Source organism: Chiloscyllium plagiosum, unplaced genomic scaffold (genome assembly GCF_037043375.1).
Source record: "Chiloscyllium plagiosum isolate Xiang-an unplaced genomic scaffold, Cpla_swu_hap1 HiC_scaffold_33, whole genome shotgun sequence".
NCBI classification, from domain to species: Eukaryota; Metazoa; Chordata; class Chondrichthyes; order Orectolobiformes; family Hemiscylliidae; genus Chiloscyllium; species Chiloscyllium plagiosum.
Window position 1 is genome coordinate 28,770,445 of NW_028270171.1, and position 20,416 is coordinate 28,790,860.

Consider the following 20,416-nt stretch of genomic DNA (forward strand, 5'->3'; position numbering starts at 1 on the left):
TGCTCTGACCCTGCTCCTGCTCCACTCTGCTCTGATCCTGCTCCCGGTCTGTTCTGAATCTGCTCCTGCTGTGCTTTCGGTTGCGCTGTGTTCTCTCGCTGTGATCCAACGAGGCACTTTGATTGACGTGGTCTGTTTCTTCTGGCAGGTCTTTGACAACACTCCTGCTGCTCTCGATGGTACACTGGCCGCAGGTGATGAAATTGTCGGAGTGACCGGGAAATCGGTGAAGGGAAAGACGAAAGTCGAGGTGGCCAAGATGATTCAAGCTGTGAAGGTGTGAGGGGGAAGGCAATGAGGGAGGAATGTACAGGGAAGGGGTTAGAGAGGCTTGAGGGGCAGCAGCGTGGGAAGGGGGGAGGCTTTGGGGAGGGGGCTGTACGTGGAAGGCAAGTGGAGGGGAGAGCTCTACTGGGGGCCCAGTATTGCTCATTCCACATCAGTGACCGTTAACAACAGTGACCGTTAACAACAGTGATGACTCACGGAATATAGACACAAGGCAATGGAGAGTACAGATTGGGGGAACACACCCTGATTGGCACAACGTCCTTCACCTTTTTACAAATTGGAACAAACAAACCAGCAAACTACGTCGAAGTTTGTGGTGACTCAGTAAAACTGTGAATAATAGCAGAGATCTGCAAAGAACATCAGAATTAGGAGCAGGATGTAATCATTTGCTTTCTAAAGTCTGTCCTTTTTTTAAATAGTTCGTTCATGGGAAAAGGGTGTCACGAGCTTGGCCAGCATTTATTACCCTTCCCTAATTGCTCAGTGGGTAGTTAAGAGTCAACCACGTCGCTCAGCTCTCGGGTCAGTTATAAGGCCAGACTAGGTAAGGATGGCCGTTTCCTTCCCGAAAGGGCATTACTGAACCAGATGTGTTTGTCTGACAATTGGCAATGGATTCATGGTTGTCACTCGACTCTTAATTCCAGATGCTTTTCTATTGAATTCAACTTCCACCATCTGCCGTGACAGGATTTGAACCCAGGCCTCCAGAACAGAATCTGGGTCTCTGGATTAGCAGTCCAGTGAGAATACCACTCAGCTATCGCGTCCCCCTCTGCTATTCAGTGAGATCATGACCAATCTTCAACATCCATTCCACCTCGCCATCCAATTTCCCTTGATTCCCATGGGAATTAGAAGTCTCAACAACCTTAATCTTCAACATACTCAATGATTGATCATTATGAACCCCCTGGGATTAAAAAATTCTAAAGATTCACAACCCTTCCAGAGAAGAAATGTCAACTCATTTTCATCTGAAATATTGGCCACTTCTCCTGTGTCCGTGTTCTGGAAACCCCAGTTAGGGGCAAACAACCTCAGAGTGTGACTACACTGCCAAAGCCCTCTTGAAACCACAACTATTTCACTGGGGCCCCCTGCAGTAAACATAGGACTGACTGTGTCCATGACCTTGTAGCACAATTGTCTCATCCCGGAATCTTGAATGGGAATGTTCTGAGGTAGACAGACTGAAACTGTCCACAGGACTCCCTCTAAATTGAGATTCCCTGTAAACTGAGATTCAGTATACACTCCCTGTAAACTGAGATTCAGTATACACTCCCTGTAAACTGAGATTCAGTATACACTCCCTGTAAACTGAGATTCAGTATACACTCCCTGTAAACTGAGATTCAGTATACACTCCCTGTAAACTGAGATTCAGTATACACTCCCTGTAAACTGAGATTCAGTATACACTCCCTGTAAACTGAGATTCAGTATACACTCCCTGTAAACTGAGATTCAGTATACACTCCCTGTAAACTGCGATTCAGTATACACTCCCTGTAAACTGCGATTCAGTATACACTCCCTGTAAACTGCGATTCCCTGTAAACTCCCTGCAAACTGAGATTCCCTGTAAACTCCCTGCAAACTGAGATTCAGTATACACTCCCTGTAAACTGCGATTCAGTATACACTCCCTGTAAACTGCGATTCAGTATACACTCCCTGTAAACTGCGATTCCCTGTAAACTCCCTGCAAACTGAGATTCCCTGTAAACTCCCTGCAAACTGAGATTCAGTATACACTCCCTGTAAACTGAGATTCAGTATACACTCCCTGTAAACTGAGATTCCCTGTAAACTCCCTGCAAACTGAGATTCCCTGTAAACTCCCTGCAAACTGAGATTCAGTATACACTCCCTGTAAACTGAGATTCAGTATACACTCCCTGTAAACTGAGATTCAGTATACACTCCCTGTAAACTGAGATTCAGTATACACTCCCTGTAAACTGAGATTCAGTATACACTCCCTGTAAACTGAGATTCAGTATACACTCCCTGTAAACTGAGATTCAGTATACACTCCCTGTAAACTGCGATTCAGTATACACTCCCTGTAAACTGCGATTCAGTATACACTCCCTGTAAACTGCGATTCAGTATACACTCCCTGTAAACTGCGATTCAGTATACACTCCCTGTAAACTGCGATTCAGTATACACTCCCTGTAAACTGAGATTCCCTGTAAACTCCCTGCAAACTGAGATTCCCTGTAAACTCCCTGCAAACTGAGATTCCCTGTAAACTCCCTGCAAACTGAGATTCCCTGTAAACTCCCTGCAAACTGACATTCCCATTAAACTCCCTGCAAACTGACATTCCCATTACACTCCCTGTAAACTGGGTTTCAGTGTACGCTCCCTGTAAACTGAGTTTCAGTGTACGCTCCCTGTAAACTGAGTTTCAGTGTACGCTCCCTGTAAACTGAGTTTCAGTGTACGCTCCCTGTAAACTGAGTTTCAGTGTACGCTCCCTGTAAACTGAGTTTCAGTGTACGCTCCCTGTAAACTGAGTTTCAGTGTACGCTCCCTGTAAACTGAGTTTCAGTGTACGCTCCCTGTAAACTGAGTTTCAGTGTACGCTCCCTGTAAACTGAGTTTCAGTGTACGCTCCCTGTAAACTGAGTTTCAGTGTACGCTCCCTGTAAACTGAGTTTCAGTGTACGCTCCCTGTAAACTGAGTTTCAGTGTACGCTCCCTGTAAACTGAGTTTCAGTGTACGCTCCCTGTAAACTGAGTTTCAGTGTACGCTCCCTGTAAACTGAGTTTCAGTGTACGCTCCCTGTAAACTGAGTTTCAGTGTACGCTCCCTGTAAACTGAGTTTCAGTGTACGCTCCCTGTAAACTGAGTTTCAGTGTACGCTCCCTGTAAACTGAGTTTCAGTGTACGCTCCCTGTAAACTGAGTTTCAGTGTACGCTCCCTGTAAACTGAGTTTCAGTGTACGCTCCCTGTAAACTGAGTTTCAGTGTACGCTCCCTGTAAACTGAGTTTCCCTGTACGCTCCCTGTAAACTGAGTTTCCCTGTACGCTCCCTGTAAACTGAGTTTCCCTGTACGCTCCCTGTAAACTGTGATTCCCTGTAACTGTAATCGCTCCATTTTACGCGTAAGGCAGGTGCAGTTCAGTCTTTCAAACTCACTGCATGAGCACAGTTGCTCAAAGAATGTTCCAGGCCTCACTCACTGAACGAATAGGTCGCTGAGGTGACAACGAAATAAAAGGAACGTTGTCTGATCAAAGGAATATTGATAGCTGAAATGAGTGTCTCAGACTGCTTCACCTGGATTTTAATGTGGGGAAGTGGGCATTCATTTTGCACAAATCCAATCAATTCAGATCGAGACAGGACTTTGGGCTAACAGGTCAAAGGGTTTGGGAAGAAAGTGGCCACAGGACACTGATTGCTGATTAGCTGTGATCACACTGAATGCCAGAGCAGGCCCGAAGGGCTGAATAGCCTGCTCCTATTTTCTATGTTGCTATGACCTAAGAAGGTTAGTTCAGAATTTTTTCAAAATGGTGAGAAGTTTGGGAGAGCAGTGAGACACCTGCACCTCCACACACATCATCTCTTGCATCCTCTGCACCCGATGTGGCCTCCTCTATAAAGGGGAGACAGGCTGCCTACTTGCGGAGCGTTTCAGAGAACACCTGTGGGACACCCAGACCAACCAACCCAACCACCCTGTGGCTCAAAACTTCAACTCCCCCTCCCATTCCACCAAGGATATGCAGGTCTTTGGACTCCTCCATCGCCAGACCACAACAACACGACGGTTGGAGGAAGAGCGCCTCATCTTCTGCCTGGGAACCCTCCAACCACAAGGGATGAACTCGGATTTCACCAGTTTCCTCATTTCCCCTCCCCCCACCTTGTCTCAGTCAAATCCATCGAACTCAGCACCGCCTTCCTAACCTGCAATCTTCTTCCTGACCTCTCCGCCCCCACCCCAGTCTGACCTATCATCCTCACCTTGACCTCTTTCCACCTTTCGCATTTCCAACGCCCCTCCCCCAAGTCCCTCCTCCCTACCTTTTATCTTAGCCTGCTGGACAAACTTTCCTCATTCCTGAAGAAGGGTTTATGCCCGAAACGTCGATTCTCCTGTTCCCTGGATGCTGCCTGACCTGCTGCGCTTTTGCAGCAACACATTTTCAGCTCTGATCTCCAGCATCTGCAGACCTCACTTTCTCCCCAGAGCAGTGAGACAGCCAAGTGTCTGAGCACCGAGGCAATTATAGAGGCTAATAAAATGACACTCTTCGTGTTGACGCTGGAATATGAAGCACTGTTATAGCTCAACAGAGATCCAGTTCAGTCTCAGACGGGTGCTGCATGCAGAACTGTGCAGCAGGCTTTCAAAAGAAGCACTCTGTCTTTGAGATGGTGTAGACCAGTTTCACCAGAACAATCCCATAAATAACCTGGAAGAGTGTGGCTGCACGCGGATGTGCTTTGATGTGAGAGTTTGAGGATTGAATGGGGCAGGTTTTGACAGGAGAATTTGGGAATTAGATCAACTTTGCCAGGAGAATTTCAGGATTAGGTGGACTTTGAAGTGAGTGTTTCGGATTTGGATGGGTTTTGACGGTAGAGTTTGGCAATGAGTGGGTTTTGATGGGAGCATGTGGAGTTTGGATGTGCTTTCGATCAAACTGTATTTTCCATCGTTTGTTCTTTGAGGGAGTGTTTTGTGTTCCTGGGGCTTTGTGTTAAGAACTGTAAATTACTGCTGGTATTAACTCTTCTTTTATCATCTTGCAAGGGAGAAGTTACAATTCACTACAATAAACTCCAGGCCGATCCTAAACAAGGCAAAACTTTGGATATTGGTAAGTACTGCCTGAAGTCTTAAGTGTGCTATTGGTTTTCATTTCCATACATTCCCTTTACTCTTGTAGCCCCAGCTGGTTGAGGCAGTTCAGTGGCCCTTCCTCTTCATACGCCCACGCTGGGTTCATCTCTCAAGTGATATCCCAGTCTGAGGAGGCAAGCTGAAGTGATGGGTCCACGCTCCTGTTTTGTGGAGTTGCATTGTTCCATTCCTTTTGAATGACTCCAGCACTGAGACTTCAAAAACCCAGTAAACCTTGGGCTATAATTGACCACCACAGTAACATAACAGCAAGTTAAGCATACCTATTATATATCATGATTGTAACGAGGTTAGAGACAAAAAAGCACTGCAGGTGCTTGAATCCAAAGTGGACAGGCAGGAGGCTGGAAGAACACGGCAAGCCAGGCAGCATCAGGAGGTGGAGACGTTGATGTTTCGGGTGTAACCAGTCCTGAAGAAGGGTTACACCTGAAATGTCGACTTCTGCACCTCCTGATGCTGCCTGTTTTCCTGTGTTCTTTCAGCCTCCTGCCTGTCTATGGTTGTAATGAGGTCAGTCAGGTGGACCTCATAGGATCTGAGTTCCCTGAATGGGGCTGTTAACATGGTCCAATCAGGGAGCCCTGGCTGACAGATATAAACAGCAGTGTCTGCACTTTGTATGTAACAGTATTGTCTAATGTACAAATGTCATTGTCACTGTCTTGCCATAAGTGGAACTGGGATTTGAGGTTTGTCCTCATCTCCCTGTAAAATGGTTGAATGGTAGGGTTTGGGGCCTAGCTTTGCTGCTCCTCTCCCTTGTAACATTGCTGTCTCTTATGTACAGCTGTAAATGTTTTTTGTAAACTGTTTGTTTGTAATTTGTTTAATAAAATATAAAAAAAAATAAACAGCAGTGTCAGGGGTTCTGCTCACACTGAGAGCTGGCTCTGTGCTAACTGGATCAGTGTCATGTATGAGGCGTATGGCTGACTTGGTGATAGAACCCTGGTCTTCGTGGAGCTGTTTGTGTGTAAATAGCCCTGCAACCTTCGAACGGAATGAATACAGTGTGATTTGTGAATCACTAAAAGTTGTTGAATGATTTTCCATTCCTCCATTAGCCTCATAGCAACACCGTCTTGCCCTCAACCAGTCTGAGTGCTGTATGCCGTTTCACCTTTATTGCGTCTTTAATTTGATGCAGAAGATTAGGCCTAGTATTTAATAGTGATAGAACACCTCACGGAGAGGTATGTGTCTTCAATGCTACATGGCCTATCCAGCCCAGAAAAGAAACAAGTTTAACTGTGAAACCTCATTTTTACTGGTAATAAATTGTTATTATGAATTGACAGAATTCTTTAATTTTGGTTGTTTTCTTGCTGTATCTTTTACTTTCTTTATTTCAATCTTTCTCTCCTTCTATTTCTCTTTCTGTATCTGATTTGACTTGAATTCATTTTGTTTCCTTTTTTGTGCTGAACCTTCAAGCTGAGGGTGAAGGAGGTGCATTGTTAGTTCGGTGCATTCCCAGAAACTCAGATTGTTCTATGCTGGTTTTTCTGTCTCATTTCAAGAGACTTACAGCATGTAACATTTCAAAACTGTGGCATCTAGAAGAAACTCCAGTGAAAATCCCTGAACCAGCAAAATCTGCCAAATATCACAGTCTGTGAGCAAATGTCCGAGAAACTGGGTCATGTTCCCAGCATAACACAGAAACACATCCCATGACTATTCCCCTAGAAATGTCTGTGAACCCATCCCCACTCTGCACCTTGCAATATTCTGTTGAACCCATTCCAATTCAATTGTCCTCGCAACTGCTCGTGAACCATGTTCCCAGCATAAAGATGGTGGATAGAGCTGGACAATTCCGGTTCACTTTAATCACATCCCAGACAAGGACAGACCAGTTCACAGTGACAGATTGTCTATCTTTTTTTTTCAGTTCTGAAGAAAGTCAAACACAGGCTGGTGGAGAATATGAGTTCTGGAACAGCTGATGCTCTGGGTCTGAGCCGAGCCATTCTGTGTAACGGTGAGTAAAACAGCATTATGACAGTTTAGTGGGGACTAAGACTGGGATTATTCTGGTTTGAAGGGGAGTGAGACTGCGATTATTATGGTTTAATGGGGAATGAGACTGGGATAAATATGGTTTATTGGAGAGTGAGATTGGAATTATTCCAGTTTAATGGGGAATGAGACTGGGATTATTCCAGTTTAAAGGGGAGTGAGACTGGGATTATTCCGGTTTAATTGGGAATGAGACTTGAGTTACTGATTGTGAAATGGTCTCTTGCAGATGGTCTCGTGAAGAAACTGGAAGAACTGGAGAGGACAGCAGAACTATACAAAGGTAAGAGGTCAGAGAACACGCTGGGTAACTGTCGATGGGCTGAGGGCACAGAATCACGACGACTGTCCCTCGATCCTTCAGTCTCTCCAGTGGCCTGTCTGTTGCAACAATTTGTAAGGTTTTTTGGTAGGGGACACATTTTGTCGAGTGCTGTCTATAGAACAACACTTTCTGGATCCATGTGGACAGGAACAGAGCATTCCTTTGATCCTTAACCTTTCCTGTTAGTTTGTGAATGAGCTGACCAAACATATAAGGTGTAGATAGCCTGAGACCTACTGCCTGAGTGTCACACAGGACATTGTGGCTGTGTTACCCAGAGTTGTTGGCAGGGCATGTAGTGTCAATCTCCATTTCAGCTGTAACAATTTCTCTGTTCTCCTCGGAACTGATGCCCAGATCTGGAGGGGTGCAGCATCAAGGGGCACGGTGACGGGCCTGGAAGCAGTTGAGGGAGCAAAATGCATTTGAAATGTTAATGTGAAATGTTAAATGGTAAAATACTTCTCACTCCACTGTCTGGCAGGATTGATGGAACACACAAAGAGGCTGCTGAGAGCGTTCTTTGAGCTGTCACAAACACACCGAGGTAAATTCTTCCTTGCACCGTTTTCACTGGAGATTGGGAGTGGTGCTATACACCAGATCAGTGCAGTTACTGTCGGATGGGATTGGGGCTAAGAACGTGTTAATATTATTCTGAAGCCTGGCTTCTAAAAACTGGAGGTCAAAAATGGGTTTAGTTTTTTCCATTCTGTGCAGCTCTGACTTTAGTTTTAAATTAAGGAACAGAACACATTTTGAAGAGTGAGCTAGAGGCAGCATTTCCACAAAATCATGAGATTTTAGCTAAATGACTAGCAAGTAGTACCCACTACCATCTCCGGGAGAGAATTGCTAAGGTGTTTAAAGACCTAACAGTTTTAAAACCCAGAAAGAGAGAGGGGAGCAGGGGCCAGCCAGACATTAATTCAGAGACAAAACGTCTATGACAGCTGAAGTGCTATTAGTTTAGCAGGCTCCAAAACAGCCAGGCCTGTGTTGCTCAGAAGATAATTCCAAAAGTGGAAGCCATGCAGGTTTCAGATTGTGAAATGGTCATGCAGTCAGAGGATGTGAATTGAATGAACCCATCCTGCCTCATTCCTGATGAAAGGTTCTTGCCCGAAACGTCGATTCTCCTGCTCCTCAGCTACTGCCTGACCTGCTGTGCTCTTCCAACACCACACTCTTTGACTTTAATGAACACATGTCCAGTAGTAATACTTCAGGTAACTGTGGGAGCTAGTGGTTTTGTAGTGTACAGTGGTGGCCAGCCTATCCCCAAAAATGGAAACACAGATGTTGAGGGAGGGAAGGAAGGAGTCAGAGATGGACCAGGTGAAGGTGAGAGCGAGGTGGAAATTGGAAGCAAAATTGACAATTATTTTCAATTCTGGATGAGAGAGGGAAGCAACGCAGATGATGTCATCGATGTCCCGGTGAAAGAGTTGCGGGTGGGAGCTGGAGTAGGAATGCATCAAGCAAGGTTCCACATACCCAACACAGTGGCTCAGTGGTTAGTGCTGTTGCCTCACAACACCAGGGACCCAGGTTCGATTCCAGCCTCGGGCGACTGTCTGTGTGGAGTTTACACATTCTCCCCGTGTCTGCATGGGTTTCCTCCGGGTGCTCCGGTTTCCTCCCACGGTCCAAAGATGTGCAAGTTAGGTGAATTGGCCATGCTAAATTGCCCGTTGTATTCAGGGATGTGTAGGTTATGTGCATTAGTCAGGAGTAAATGTAGAGTAATAGGGTAGGGGAATGGGTCTGGGTGTGTTACTGTTCGGAGGGCCAATGTGGACTTGTTGGGCTGAAGGGCCTGTTTCAATACTGTAAGGATACTATGATACCCACAAAGAGACTGGCAAAATTGGGGCCCATGGGCGTACCCATGGCCACCCCTTTGGCCTGAAGAAAGTGAGAGGCGTTAAAGGAGAAGTTGTTTTGGATGAGGATGGGCTTGGCCAAGGGGAGGAGGGTGGTGATGGATGGGAATGGTTCAGGCCTTTCTTCCAGGAAAGGCAAAGAGCCCTGACACCATCCTGATGGAGGATGGACGTGTAAAGGGACTGCACACCCACGGTGAAGTGGAGGCAGCTGGAACCCTGAAAATTCTGGAAATTCTGAAACTGACTTAAAGTGTCAGAGGAATCGCAGATTAAGTGGGAAGGGACTGGACAAGGAAAGAAAAAGTCAAATTGAGGGAGAAAGAGATGGGTTGTGTGGGGCATGAGCGGGCAGAAACAAGGGGTCTGCCCGGCAGTCCTGTTGTGTATTCTGGGAAGGAGATGGAAGCGAGCTGTGCAGGATTGGGAGGTTATGAGCTTGGAGGCAGTGGCAGGAGGAGATCACCGGATGAATGTGATGGACGTGATGGTCTGGCATTCCATGGTGGGGTGATGGTCCAGGACCAGGTAGGATAAATATCTGAGAGCAGGCTTTCAGCCTCTGTCACAGAGAGATCAGTCAGCCAGACAGCAACAGCACCAGCCTGTCAGCAGGCTTGATGACAAAGCCAGAGTTGCATCTGAGAGCACAGACTGCAATCAGATAAGAGGGAGATAGATTAGAATGGCTAAGGGGGAGGCTGGGGGCAGAGAATTGATACGACCAACGTCATGTCATTAGTTCTTGATAAGCAGGTGGAGTGCTGGTAAAAGGTCCGAGGGAGGGGTCCAGGTAGATGGAGAGTGTTGGAGGTGGGTGACTGGGTCTGTGGGAAGGAGAGAGGACTCCTGTCCAAAAAAATGAGTACGGGAGCAAGGGCAACGGAAGAAGGTTTCAATGTCATGCTATACCTGAAATACATAAAGGTGGGGATGCAGAGGGATAAAACTGAGACCTGTGCACAGTACAGAACGTTCAGCATTGGAAAGCGGTAGTTCAGGAGGGATGGTGAGTACATAATGGGAGGTGAGGTTAGGAGAAGGGATGGAGTCAAAAGGAAAGGGAGATTCCTGAGAGCTGTGGGTATCTCTGATTTATTGCATCATGTGTTCCTTAACGCTTGTAAGATAAAGAAAATGTCTCTTGTTAGAACAATGAATGAGCCAGAGGGTGAAGTGGAACTGGGGAGGGGCGCAGGGCAGCTCTGAGCCAGCAGGAGGCAGTACTGATGGATTGAGAGTGGAGAGTGTGCACGTGGTGAGGCATGGCACTGAGTGTGGACCACAGGATGTGGTGAGAACAGCTGTCTGAGGAACATTGAACATCATGGAGATACCTGTGATCCCACTGGATTCAAAATATGAAGGAATGAACATGGGGAGAGTCTGAGCTGAAGGGGTGTGATGTGGCTGTGGAAGAGAGTTTTGGCAATTACGTTATCGAACATCAGCAGCAACAACAAAATTAATGAGTGTGAACAAGACAGAAGATTGAAATGGAAATTTGGTTGTAGAGAGGAGCAGGAGTACATGGAAGAGATGTGGCAGTGAGTTAGACATAAAAAAAAACCCAAAAGATCTATGGATGCTGGAAATCAGAAACAGAAATTGCTGGAAAAATTCAGCAGGTCTGGCAGCATCTGTGGAGAGAATTCAGAGTTAACATTTCATTAATGGTAAGGTCCTGGGGAGTGTTGCTGAACAAAGAGACCTTGGAGTGCAGGTTCATAGCTCCTTGAAAGTGGAGTCGCAGGTGGATAGGATAGTGAAGAAGGCGTTTGGTATGCTTTCCTTTATTGGTCAGAGTATTGAGTACAGGAGTCAGGAAGTCATGTTGCGGCTGTACAGGACGTTGGTTAGGCCACTTTTGGAATATTGTGTGCAATTCTGTTCTTCCTCCTATCAGAAGGATGTTGTGAAACGTGAAAGGGTTCAGAAAAGATTTACAGGGATGTTGCCAGGGTTGGAGGATTTGAGCTATAGGGAGAGGCTGAACAGGCTGGGGCTGTTTTCCCTGGAGTGTTGGAAGTTGAGGGGGTGACCTTATAGAGGTTTATAAAATCATGAGGGGCATGGAGAGGGTAAGTAGACAAGTTATTTTCCCCAGGATGGGAGAGTCCATAACTAGAGGGTATAGATTTAGTGAGAAGGGAAAGATTTAAAAGGGATCTAAGGGGCAACGTTTTCACACACTGGGTGGTGTGTGTATGGAATGAGCTGTCAGAGGAAGTGGTGGAGGCTGGTACAATTAGAGTATTTAAAAGGCAGCTGGATGGGTATATGAATAGGAAGGGTTTAGAGGGATATGGGTTGAGAGTGTGTTGCTGGAAAAGCACAGCAAGTCAGGCAACATCCAAGGAGCCGGAAAATCAACATTTTGTGCGGGAGCCCTTCACCCTGTTCTAGACCTGCCCCAGTCAGGGCGAGAACTTCCTTTCAGCTTCCACTCTCTCTCATCCCTGAAGGATTTCCTAAGTTTCAATGAGATCACCTCTCATTCTTCTAAAGCCTAGAGAATACACGCTCTGACTCCTCCGTTTTCCCTGATAGGACAGTTGCGCCAACCCAGTGATAAGTCTAGTTAACCTCCACCGCACTCCATCTATAGAGAGTATATCCATCCAAAACTGCACACAGTATTCCAGGCGCAGATTCACCAAAGTCCAGAACCATTGAAGCATGATTTTTTTTTTACTGTACTCAAATCATCTTAGGATAAAGGCCAACAGATCATTTCCCTTACTAATTACTTGCTGCACTTGCACGTTAGCTTTCAGTGATTTCTGAGCAATGACGTCAGACGTCAATACTTTCCAGTCTCTCACCATTTAGAAAGTACGCTGTCGTTCAGGCCATCTGACCTAACCTTTATTGGTGTATCAGTAGGAGATAGTGAGGACTGCAGATGCTGGAGAACAGAGTTGGAAAGTGTGGTGCTGGAAAAGCACAGCAGGTTTGGCAACATCCGAGGAGCAGGAGAGTCGACGTTTCAGGCAGAAGCCCTTCATTTCTGATGAAGGGCTTATGCTGGAAATATCGACTCGCCTGCTCCTGGGATGTGGTCTGACCTGCTGCACTTTTCCGGTGCCACACTTTTTAATCCCAGTGTGTCATTGTGCAGGAAGAACTCCTGGAACTGGAAACCAGGGTCTGAACGTGGCTACCTTAGGGGCATTGACATGGAGAAGCTGAGGGGGGTAGGGGGGAGGTTTTTTGGGGGGAAGGGGGGGTCGTGGTTTAATTAAGGCGCTGAAACTTATACAGGCTTTTGACAGAATAATTTAGATAAACTGTACCCAGAGAAGGGCAGGTCAGAAGCCACGGATTTGAAATTATTGTCCAGAGAAGCAGAGTCGATGAAGAGAATTTTGAGTTGTTGCAATCTGGAATGAGCTGCGAGACAGGTTAGTGGGAGTAGATACAATAATAACTGGGGAGTATGTTTGAGTGAGAGAGCCTTTCAAAGGGCTAGCATAGGCACAGTGAGCAGAATGAACATTTCCTGTTTATATCATTCCTGATTCTGTGAGCACAGTGATCTTGCAGGGCTGGGCGCTGTAGCATGTTACTTGGTGTTTGGTGGGGGTGTTCCTGTAGAGACATTAGCTCACTGATGCTGGGTGCTCTCTGTGTGATTGTGAACCAGGTTTTGATTTGTTTCAGGATTCGGGGATGTGTTTTCTATTATTGGCGTCAGGGAACCACAACCTGCTGCTAGCGAGGCTTTTGTCAAATTTGCAGAAGCTCATCGCAGTATCGAGAAATTTGGCATACGACTGCTGAAAACGGTGAAGCCAGTGAGTTTGTGATCTTCCTCCCACAGCATCACTGTGGAAACAGACTCCCTCTCCACTGCATCACCATGAAGCCAGGCTCCACCCCACCCCCACTTCATCACCATGGAGACAGGCTCCACCCCACCCCCACTTCATCACCGTGGAAACAGACTCCCTCTCCACTGCATCACCATGGAGACAGGCTCCAACCCACCCCCACTTCATCACCATGGAGACAGGCTCCACCCCACCCCCACTTCATCACCGTGGAAACAGACTCCCTCTCCACTGCATCACCATGGAGACAGGCTCCACCCCACCCCCACTGCATTACCATGGAAACAGACTCCCCTCCCCACTGCATCACCATGGAGCCAGGCTCCACCTCACCCCCATTTCATCACCATGGAAACAGACTCCCCTCCCCACTGCATCACCATGGAGCCAGACTCCACCTCACCCCCACTTCATCACCATGGAAACAGACTCCCCTCCCCACTGCATCACCATGGAGACAAGCTCCACCCCACCCCCACTTCATCACCATGGAAACAGACTCCCCTCCACCCCACCCCCACTACATCACTATGGAGACAGCCTCCACCCCACTCCCACTTCGTCACCATGGAGACAGGCTCCCCTTCCCACTATATCACCATGGAGACAAACTCCCCTCCCCACTGCATCACCTTGGAGACAGGCTCCACCCCACCCTACTTCATCACCATGGAGACAGGCTCCCTTTCCTACTTCATCACCATGGAGACAGGCTCCCCTTCCCACTGTATCACCATGGAGACAGGCTCCCCTTTCCACTGCATCACCATAGCGACAGGCTCCCCTTCCCACTGCATCACCATAGAGACAGGCTCCCTTTCCTACTTCATCACCATGGAGACAGACTCCCCTTCCCACTGCATCACCATAGAGACAGGCTTCCCTTCCTACTTCATCACCATGGAGACAGGCTCCCCTTCCCACTTCATCATCATGGGGAGGGCACCGCTTCGCTCTGTGTCACCACGGAGACAGTCTCTTCCCTCCCAACATCACCACAGAGACATCACCCTCCCTGCAGCATAACAACGGAATTGGGCTCTTTCCCTCCCACTGTTGCTGTGGTGACAGGCTCCAATTCCCACTGTGTTGCCATGGAGACAGGTTGTCCTTCTCAGTGTCACCATGGAGACAGTCTCCCTCTCCCAGTATCACTATTGAGACATTTGCCCTCTCCAGGTATCACCATGGAGACTGACTTCCCTCTCCCAGCATCACCACAGAGACCGGCCCCTCCCCTGAGTGTTACCATACATTCAGGCTCACCCCTCCCAGAATCATTATGGAGATACGTTCCTCCCTGATCCCAGCATCACCATGGAAACAGGTCCCCTGCCTCCCAGCATCACCACATAGACAGGCTCCTCCCCCCAATGTTACAATGGGTTCAGCCTCCTCCCTCCCAACATCACCACAGAGACAGGCTCTTCCCTGATCCTAGCATCACCATGGAGACAGGTCCCCTGCCTCCCAGCAGTACCACAGAGACAGGCTCCTTCTTTCAGTGTTACCATGGATTTAGGCTCCCCCCTCCCAGTGTTACCATGGAGATAGGCTCCTCCACCAAAGTGTTACCATGGATTCAGGCTCCCCCTCCCAGAATGACAACAAGGACATGCCTGAACCCTGCCCCCCCCACAGACACACACACACACACCACCCCATCCTCCCAGTGTCACCACGGAGATGGGCTCCCTTGATATGGTCCTGGTAGATTTGCTGAGTTACTGGGGATTTTATTTGATGCTATCCTTCCGTGTTCTCTGTGACACCCACTGCATTGCCACCCATGAGCATGCGATTGTTTAATCCCCTGAAGAATAATGTTCATTTGTTATTGAATGTTTTCTCCCACTGATTCATCACTGTTTTCTGTATTTGTAGATGCTGAGTGACCTGAACACTTACCTCAACAAAGCCATTCCTGACACCAAACTCACCATCAAAAAATACCTCGATGTTAAGTTTGAATATTTGGTATGTAGTCTGATCTCTTCCTTCAGTCGTCACCATTATTCTGACCTTAGGTGACCCAATCCCACCCAGTTGATCCATACCTCAATGCTGACTCCAACCCAACTAAGTCTCACCTACAATATAACTAAGAGGTTGGCACTATTCCTGCAAACAGTGGCCAGGCCCGTAGCAGTCTGCTCTTCTGGCTCTGCTGATATTTCCTGACCTCAGTTTTGAAATATATTTGTGTTGGCCCTTAGAAAACAAGCCTGCGGAAATAATGATGGGGAGCCAGGAAATGGCAGAGGAGTTGAATAGATATTTTGGATTGTTCTTCACAGTAGAGGACATTAATAGCATTCCAAAAATACCTTTTATACTTGTGCATAGGTGGAATTTTGAAGATGGTTTGTTAAAATCTGAAGTTGGGAGATAACTTATACATGATGTATTGTTTCCAAGAGGATGCATATTTATCTATAAAACAGATAAAGTGGGAAATTTACCTTCCCAGCAGCCCCCAGTCCTGGAACGTTCGGGCTGCGGCGAACCGTGGCTAACTGAAACCCGTAATGGAGCGGTACGGCCAGCCGACAGGAAAGCCAGAGCAGAGCGCAACGGGCAGGCACACTGACTCATAAATGTTAATCTATGACTGTGAAGAACTAGGGTCAACTTATACACGAGATATATGGAAACTATAAGATTTTTTGGCCAAACTATGGGATGGCATACACAAGATCGACCTCGACACAAATATATATGGTAATAAATAATGAATCAAAGGCCCAAAGAGGAAAGGAAATAAACACAATAACTAGCATTTGAGACAAAGGACTTGGGAAACTAATACGTCTAAAGATAGATGGACCTGATGGATTGCATCCTAGGATATTAAAAACGTTTGACAAGGTTCCCCACGGGAGACTGGTTAGCAAGGTTAGATCTTGTTGAATACAGAGAGAACTAGCCATTTGGATACATAACTGGCTCAAAGGTAGAAGATAGAGGGTGGTGGTGGAGGGTTGTTTTTCAGACAGGAGGCCTGTGACCAGTGGAGTGCCACAAGGATCGGTGCTGTGTCCTTTGCTTTTCATCATTTATATAAATGATTTGGATGTGAGCATAAGAGGTACAGCTAGTAAGTTTGCAGATGACACCAAAATTGGAGGTGTAGTGGTCAGCGAAGAGGGTTCTCTCAGATTTCAACAGGATCTTGATCAGATGGGCCAATGGGCTGAGAAGTGGCAGATGGATTTTAATTTAGATAAATGCGAGGTGCTGCATTTTGGGAAAGCAAATCTTCGCAGGACTTATAAACTTAATGGTAAGGTCCTAGGGAGTGTTGCTGAACAAAGAGACCTTAGAGTGCAGGTTCATAGCTCCTTGAAAGTAGAGTCGCAGGTAGATAGGATAGTGAAGAAGGCGTTTGGTATGCTTTCTTTTATTGGTCAGAGTATTGAGTACAGGAGTTGGGAGGTCATGTTGCGGCTGTACAGGACATTGGTTAGGCCACTGTTGGAATATTGCATGCAATTCTGGTCTCCTTCCTATCGGAAAGATGTTGTGAAACTTGAAAGGATTCAAAAAAGATTTACAAGGATGTTGCCAGGGTTGGAGGATTTGATCTATCGGGAGAGGCTGAACAGGCTGGGGCTGTTTTCCCTGGAGCGTGGGAGGCTGAGGGGTGACCTTATAGGGGTTTACAAAATTATGAGGGGCATGGATAGGATAAATAGACAAAGTCTTTCCCCTGGGGTCGGGGAGTTCAGAACTAGAGGGCATAAGGTTTAGGGTGAGAGGGGAAAGATATAAAAGAGACCTAAGGGGCAACTGTTTCACACAGAAGGTGGTACGTGTATGGAATGAGCTGCCAGAGGATGTGGTGGAGGCTGGTACAATTGTAACATTTAAGAGGCATTTGGATGGGCAAATGAATAGGAAGGGTTTGGAGGGATATGGGCCGGGTACTGGCAGGTGGGACTAGATTGGGTTGAGATACCTGGTTGGCATGGACTGAAGCGTCTGTTTCCGTGATGTACATCTTTATGACAGTATGACTCTAAGCAGCTACAGAGAATTGTAGTAACCTTCCAAAAATTCTCACATTCTACAAAAGAACTGTTTAAAAATCGTGATGGAAAAGGATAGAGCAGATCTAAAAGTTGAAGTTCTAAATTGGAGAAAGGCCAGAACTTTCGAACGCAGATTGGAGGCAGATGTTCACAGGTAAAGGGTCAGCTGGAAAATGGGAAGCCTTCAGAAATCAGATAACTAGAGTCCAGAGAAAGTATATTCCTGTTAGGGTGGAAGGAAAGGCTGGTAGGTGTAAGGAATGCTGGATGACTAAAGAAATTGAGGGTTTGGTTAAGAAAAAGAAGGAAGCACATGTCAGGTATAGACAGGATAGATCGAGTGAATCCTTAAAAGAGTATAAAGGAAGTAGGAGTATACTTAAGAGGGCAATCAGGAGGGCAAAACGGGGACATGAGATAGCTTTGGCAAATAGAATTAAGGAGAATCCAAAGGGTTTTTACAAATATATTAAGGACAAAAGAGTAACTAGGGAGAGAACAGGGTTCCTCAAAGGTCAGCAAGGCAGTCTTTGTGTGGAGCTGCAGAAAATGGGGGAGATACTAAATGAATATTTTGCATCAGTATTTACTGTGGAAAAGGATATGGAAATAGATGGTGACATCTTGCAAAATGACCAGATTACAGAGGAGAAGTGCTGGATGTCTTGAAATGGTTAAAGGTGGATAAATCCCCAGGACCTGATCAGGTGTACCTGAGAACTCTGTGGGAAGCAAGAGAAATGATTGCAGGGCCTCTTGCTGAGATATTTGTATCATCGATAGTCACAGGTGAGGTGCCGGAAGACTGGAGGTTGGCAAACATGGTGCCACTGTTTAAGAAGGACAAGCCAGGGAACTATAGACCGGTGAGCCTGACCTCAGTGGTGGGCACGTTGTTGGAGGGAATCCTGAGGGACAGGATGTACATGTATTTGGAAAGGCAAGGACTGATTTGGGATAGTCAACATGGCTTTGTGCATGGGAAATCATGTCTCACAAACTTGATTGAGTTTTTTGAAGAAGTAACAAAGAAGATTGATGAGGGCAGAGTGGTAGATGTGATCTATATGGACTTCAGTAAGGCGTTTGACAAGGTTCCCCATGGGAGACTGATTAGCAAGGTTAGATCTCGTGGAATACAGGGAGAACTAGCTATTTGAATACAGAACTGGCTCAAAGGTAGAAGACAGACATTGGTGGTGAAGGGTTGTTTTTCAGACTGGAGGCCTGTGACCAGTGGAGTGCCACAAGAATTGGTGCTGGGTCCTCTACTTTTTGTCATTTACATAAATGATTTGGATGTGAGCATAAGCGATATAGTTAGTAAATCTGCAGATGACACCACAATTGGAGGTGCAGTGGACAGCGAAGAGGGTTACCTCAGATTACAACAGGATCTGGACCAGATGGGCCAATGGGCTGAGAAGTGGCAGATGGAGTTTAATTCAGATAAATGCGAGGTGCAGCATTCTGGGAAAGCAAATCTTAGCAGGACTTTTACAGATAATGGTAAGGTCCTAGGGAGTGTTGCTGAACAAAGAGACCTTGGAGTGCAGGTTCATAACTCCTTGAAAGTGGAATCGCAGGTAGATAGGATAGTGAAGAAGGCGTTTGGTATGCTTTCGTTTATTAGTCAGAGTATTGAGTACAGGAGTTGGGAGGTCATGTGCAGCTGTACAGGACATTGGTTAGGCCACTTTTGGAATATTGCGTGCATCTCTGGTCTCCTTCCTATCGGAAAGATGTTGTGAACTTTGAAAGGGTTCACAAAAGATTTACAAGGATGTTGCCAGGGTTGGAGGATTTGATCTCTAGAGAGAGGCTGAACAGGTTGGGGCTGTTTTCCCTGGAGTGTGGGAGGCTGAGGGGTGACTTTATAGGATAAATAGACAAAGTCTTTTCCCTGGGGTCGGGGAGTCCAGAACTAGAGGGCATAGGTTTAGGGTGAGAGGGGAAAGATATAAAAGAGACCTAAGGGGCAACATTTTCATGCAGAGGGTGTTACGTATATGGAATGAGCTGCCGGAGGATCTGGGGGAGGCTGGTACAATTGCAATATTTAAGAGGCATTTGGATGGGTATATGAATAGGAAGGGTTTGGAGGGATATGGGCCGGGTGCTGGCAGGTGGGACTAGATTGGGTTGGGATATCTGGTTGGCATGGACGGGTTGGACCAAAGGGTCTCTTTCCATGTTGTACATCTCTATGACTGGAAAATTGCCAATGTAACACCCTTATTCAAGAAGGGAAACTGACAAAACCCAGCTAACTATAGATCAGTTACCTTAACGTATGTCATTGGGAAAAAGTTCCAATCTATTGTAATGAGATGCAATAATAGAGTACTTAGAAATACATAATCAAACAGAGGCAACACACCTTCATGAAGGGGAAATCATGTCTCACAAGTTAATTACAATTCTTGAAGCTGGTAAGAAGCAGGGTAAAGAAAGGGGAAGCTGTAGATGGAATACATTTGAATTTCTAAAACACATTTGATAGGGTACCTTGAGATAAGGCGACGTAATAACTGCCCATGGTGTTGGAGGGGAGTTTATTCGCATGGATAGAGGATTAGCTCATTAATGGATGATAGAGGGTTGGGATAAGGGGGCTATTTTCGCAATGACAAACTGTCACTAGTGACGTGACGTCACTAGTGGATCAGTGCTGAGGCTATTATTACTTACAATATGTATTGATGATCTAGATGAGGCAAGTGGATGAACTATAGCCAAGTTCACAAAAATGCATGGAAAGGCAAGGGATGCGGGACACACCAAATTTCTGCAGTGGGCTGTAGACAAATTATGTGAATGGGCAGAAACTCGGCAGAAGGAATATAATGTGGGAAAAAGTGATATTATGCATTTTGGCAGATATTGTTAGTCATAGAGATCTATAGCACGGACTCAGACCCTTCAGTTCAACTCATCCATGCTGACCAGATATTCTAAACTAATCTGGTCCCATTTGCCAGCACTTGGCCCATATCCCTCTAAACCCTTTCTATTCGTATACCCATCCAGATGCTTTTCAAATGTTGTAATTGTACCAGCCTCCACCACTTCCTCTGGCAGCCTATTCCATACACGTACCACCCTCTGAAAAAGTTGCCCCTTAG

The 20,416-nt window shown here is 46.4% G+C and overlaps 1 protein-coding gene across 2 annotated transcripts in view; it reads left to right on the forward strand.

Moving 5' to 3' along the window:
- pick1 (protein interacting with prkca 1) overlaps positions 1-20,416 on the forward strand; it is a 45,553-nt gene that overhangs the window by 13,732 nt on the left and 11,405 nt on the right. For both annotated transcript variants that reach the window (XM_043680005.2, XM_043680004.2), the window contains exons 4-10: positions 149-277; positions 5,081-5,147; positions 7,089-7,178; positions 7,446-7,499; positions 8,026-8,088; positions 13,091-13,224; positions 15,145-15,237. In XM_043680005.2, coding sequence (XP_043535940.1) covers positions 149-277; positions 5,081-5,147; positions 7,089-7,178; positions 7,446-7,499; positions 8,026-8,088; positions 13,091-13,224; positions 15,145-15,237 — 630 coding nt within the window. The remainder of the gene's footprint in view (positions 1-148; positions 278-5,080; positions 5,148-7,088; positions 7,179-7,445; positions 7,500-8,025; positions 8,089-13,090; positions 13,225-15,144; positions 15,238-20,416) is intronic.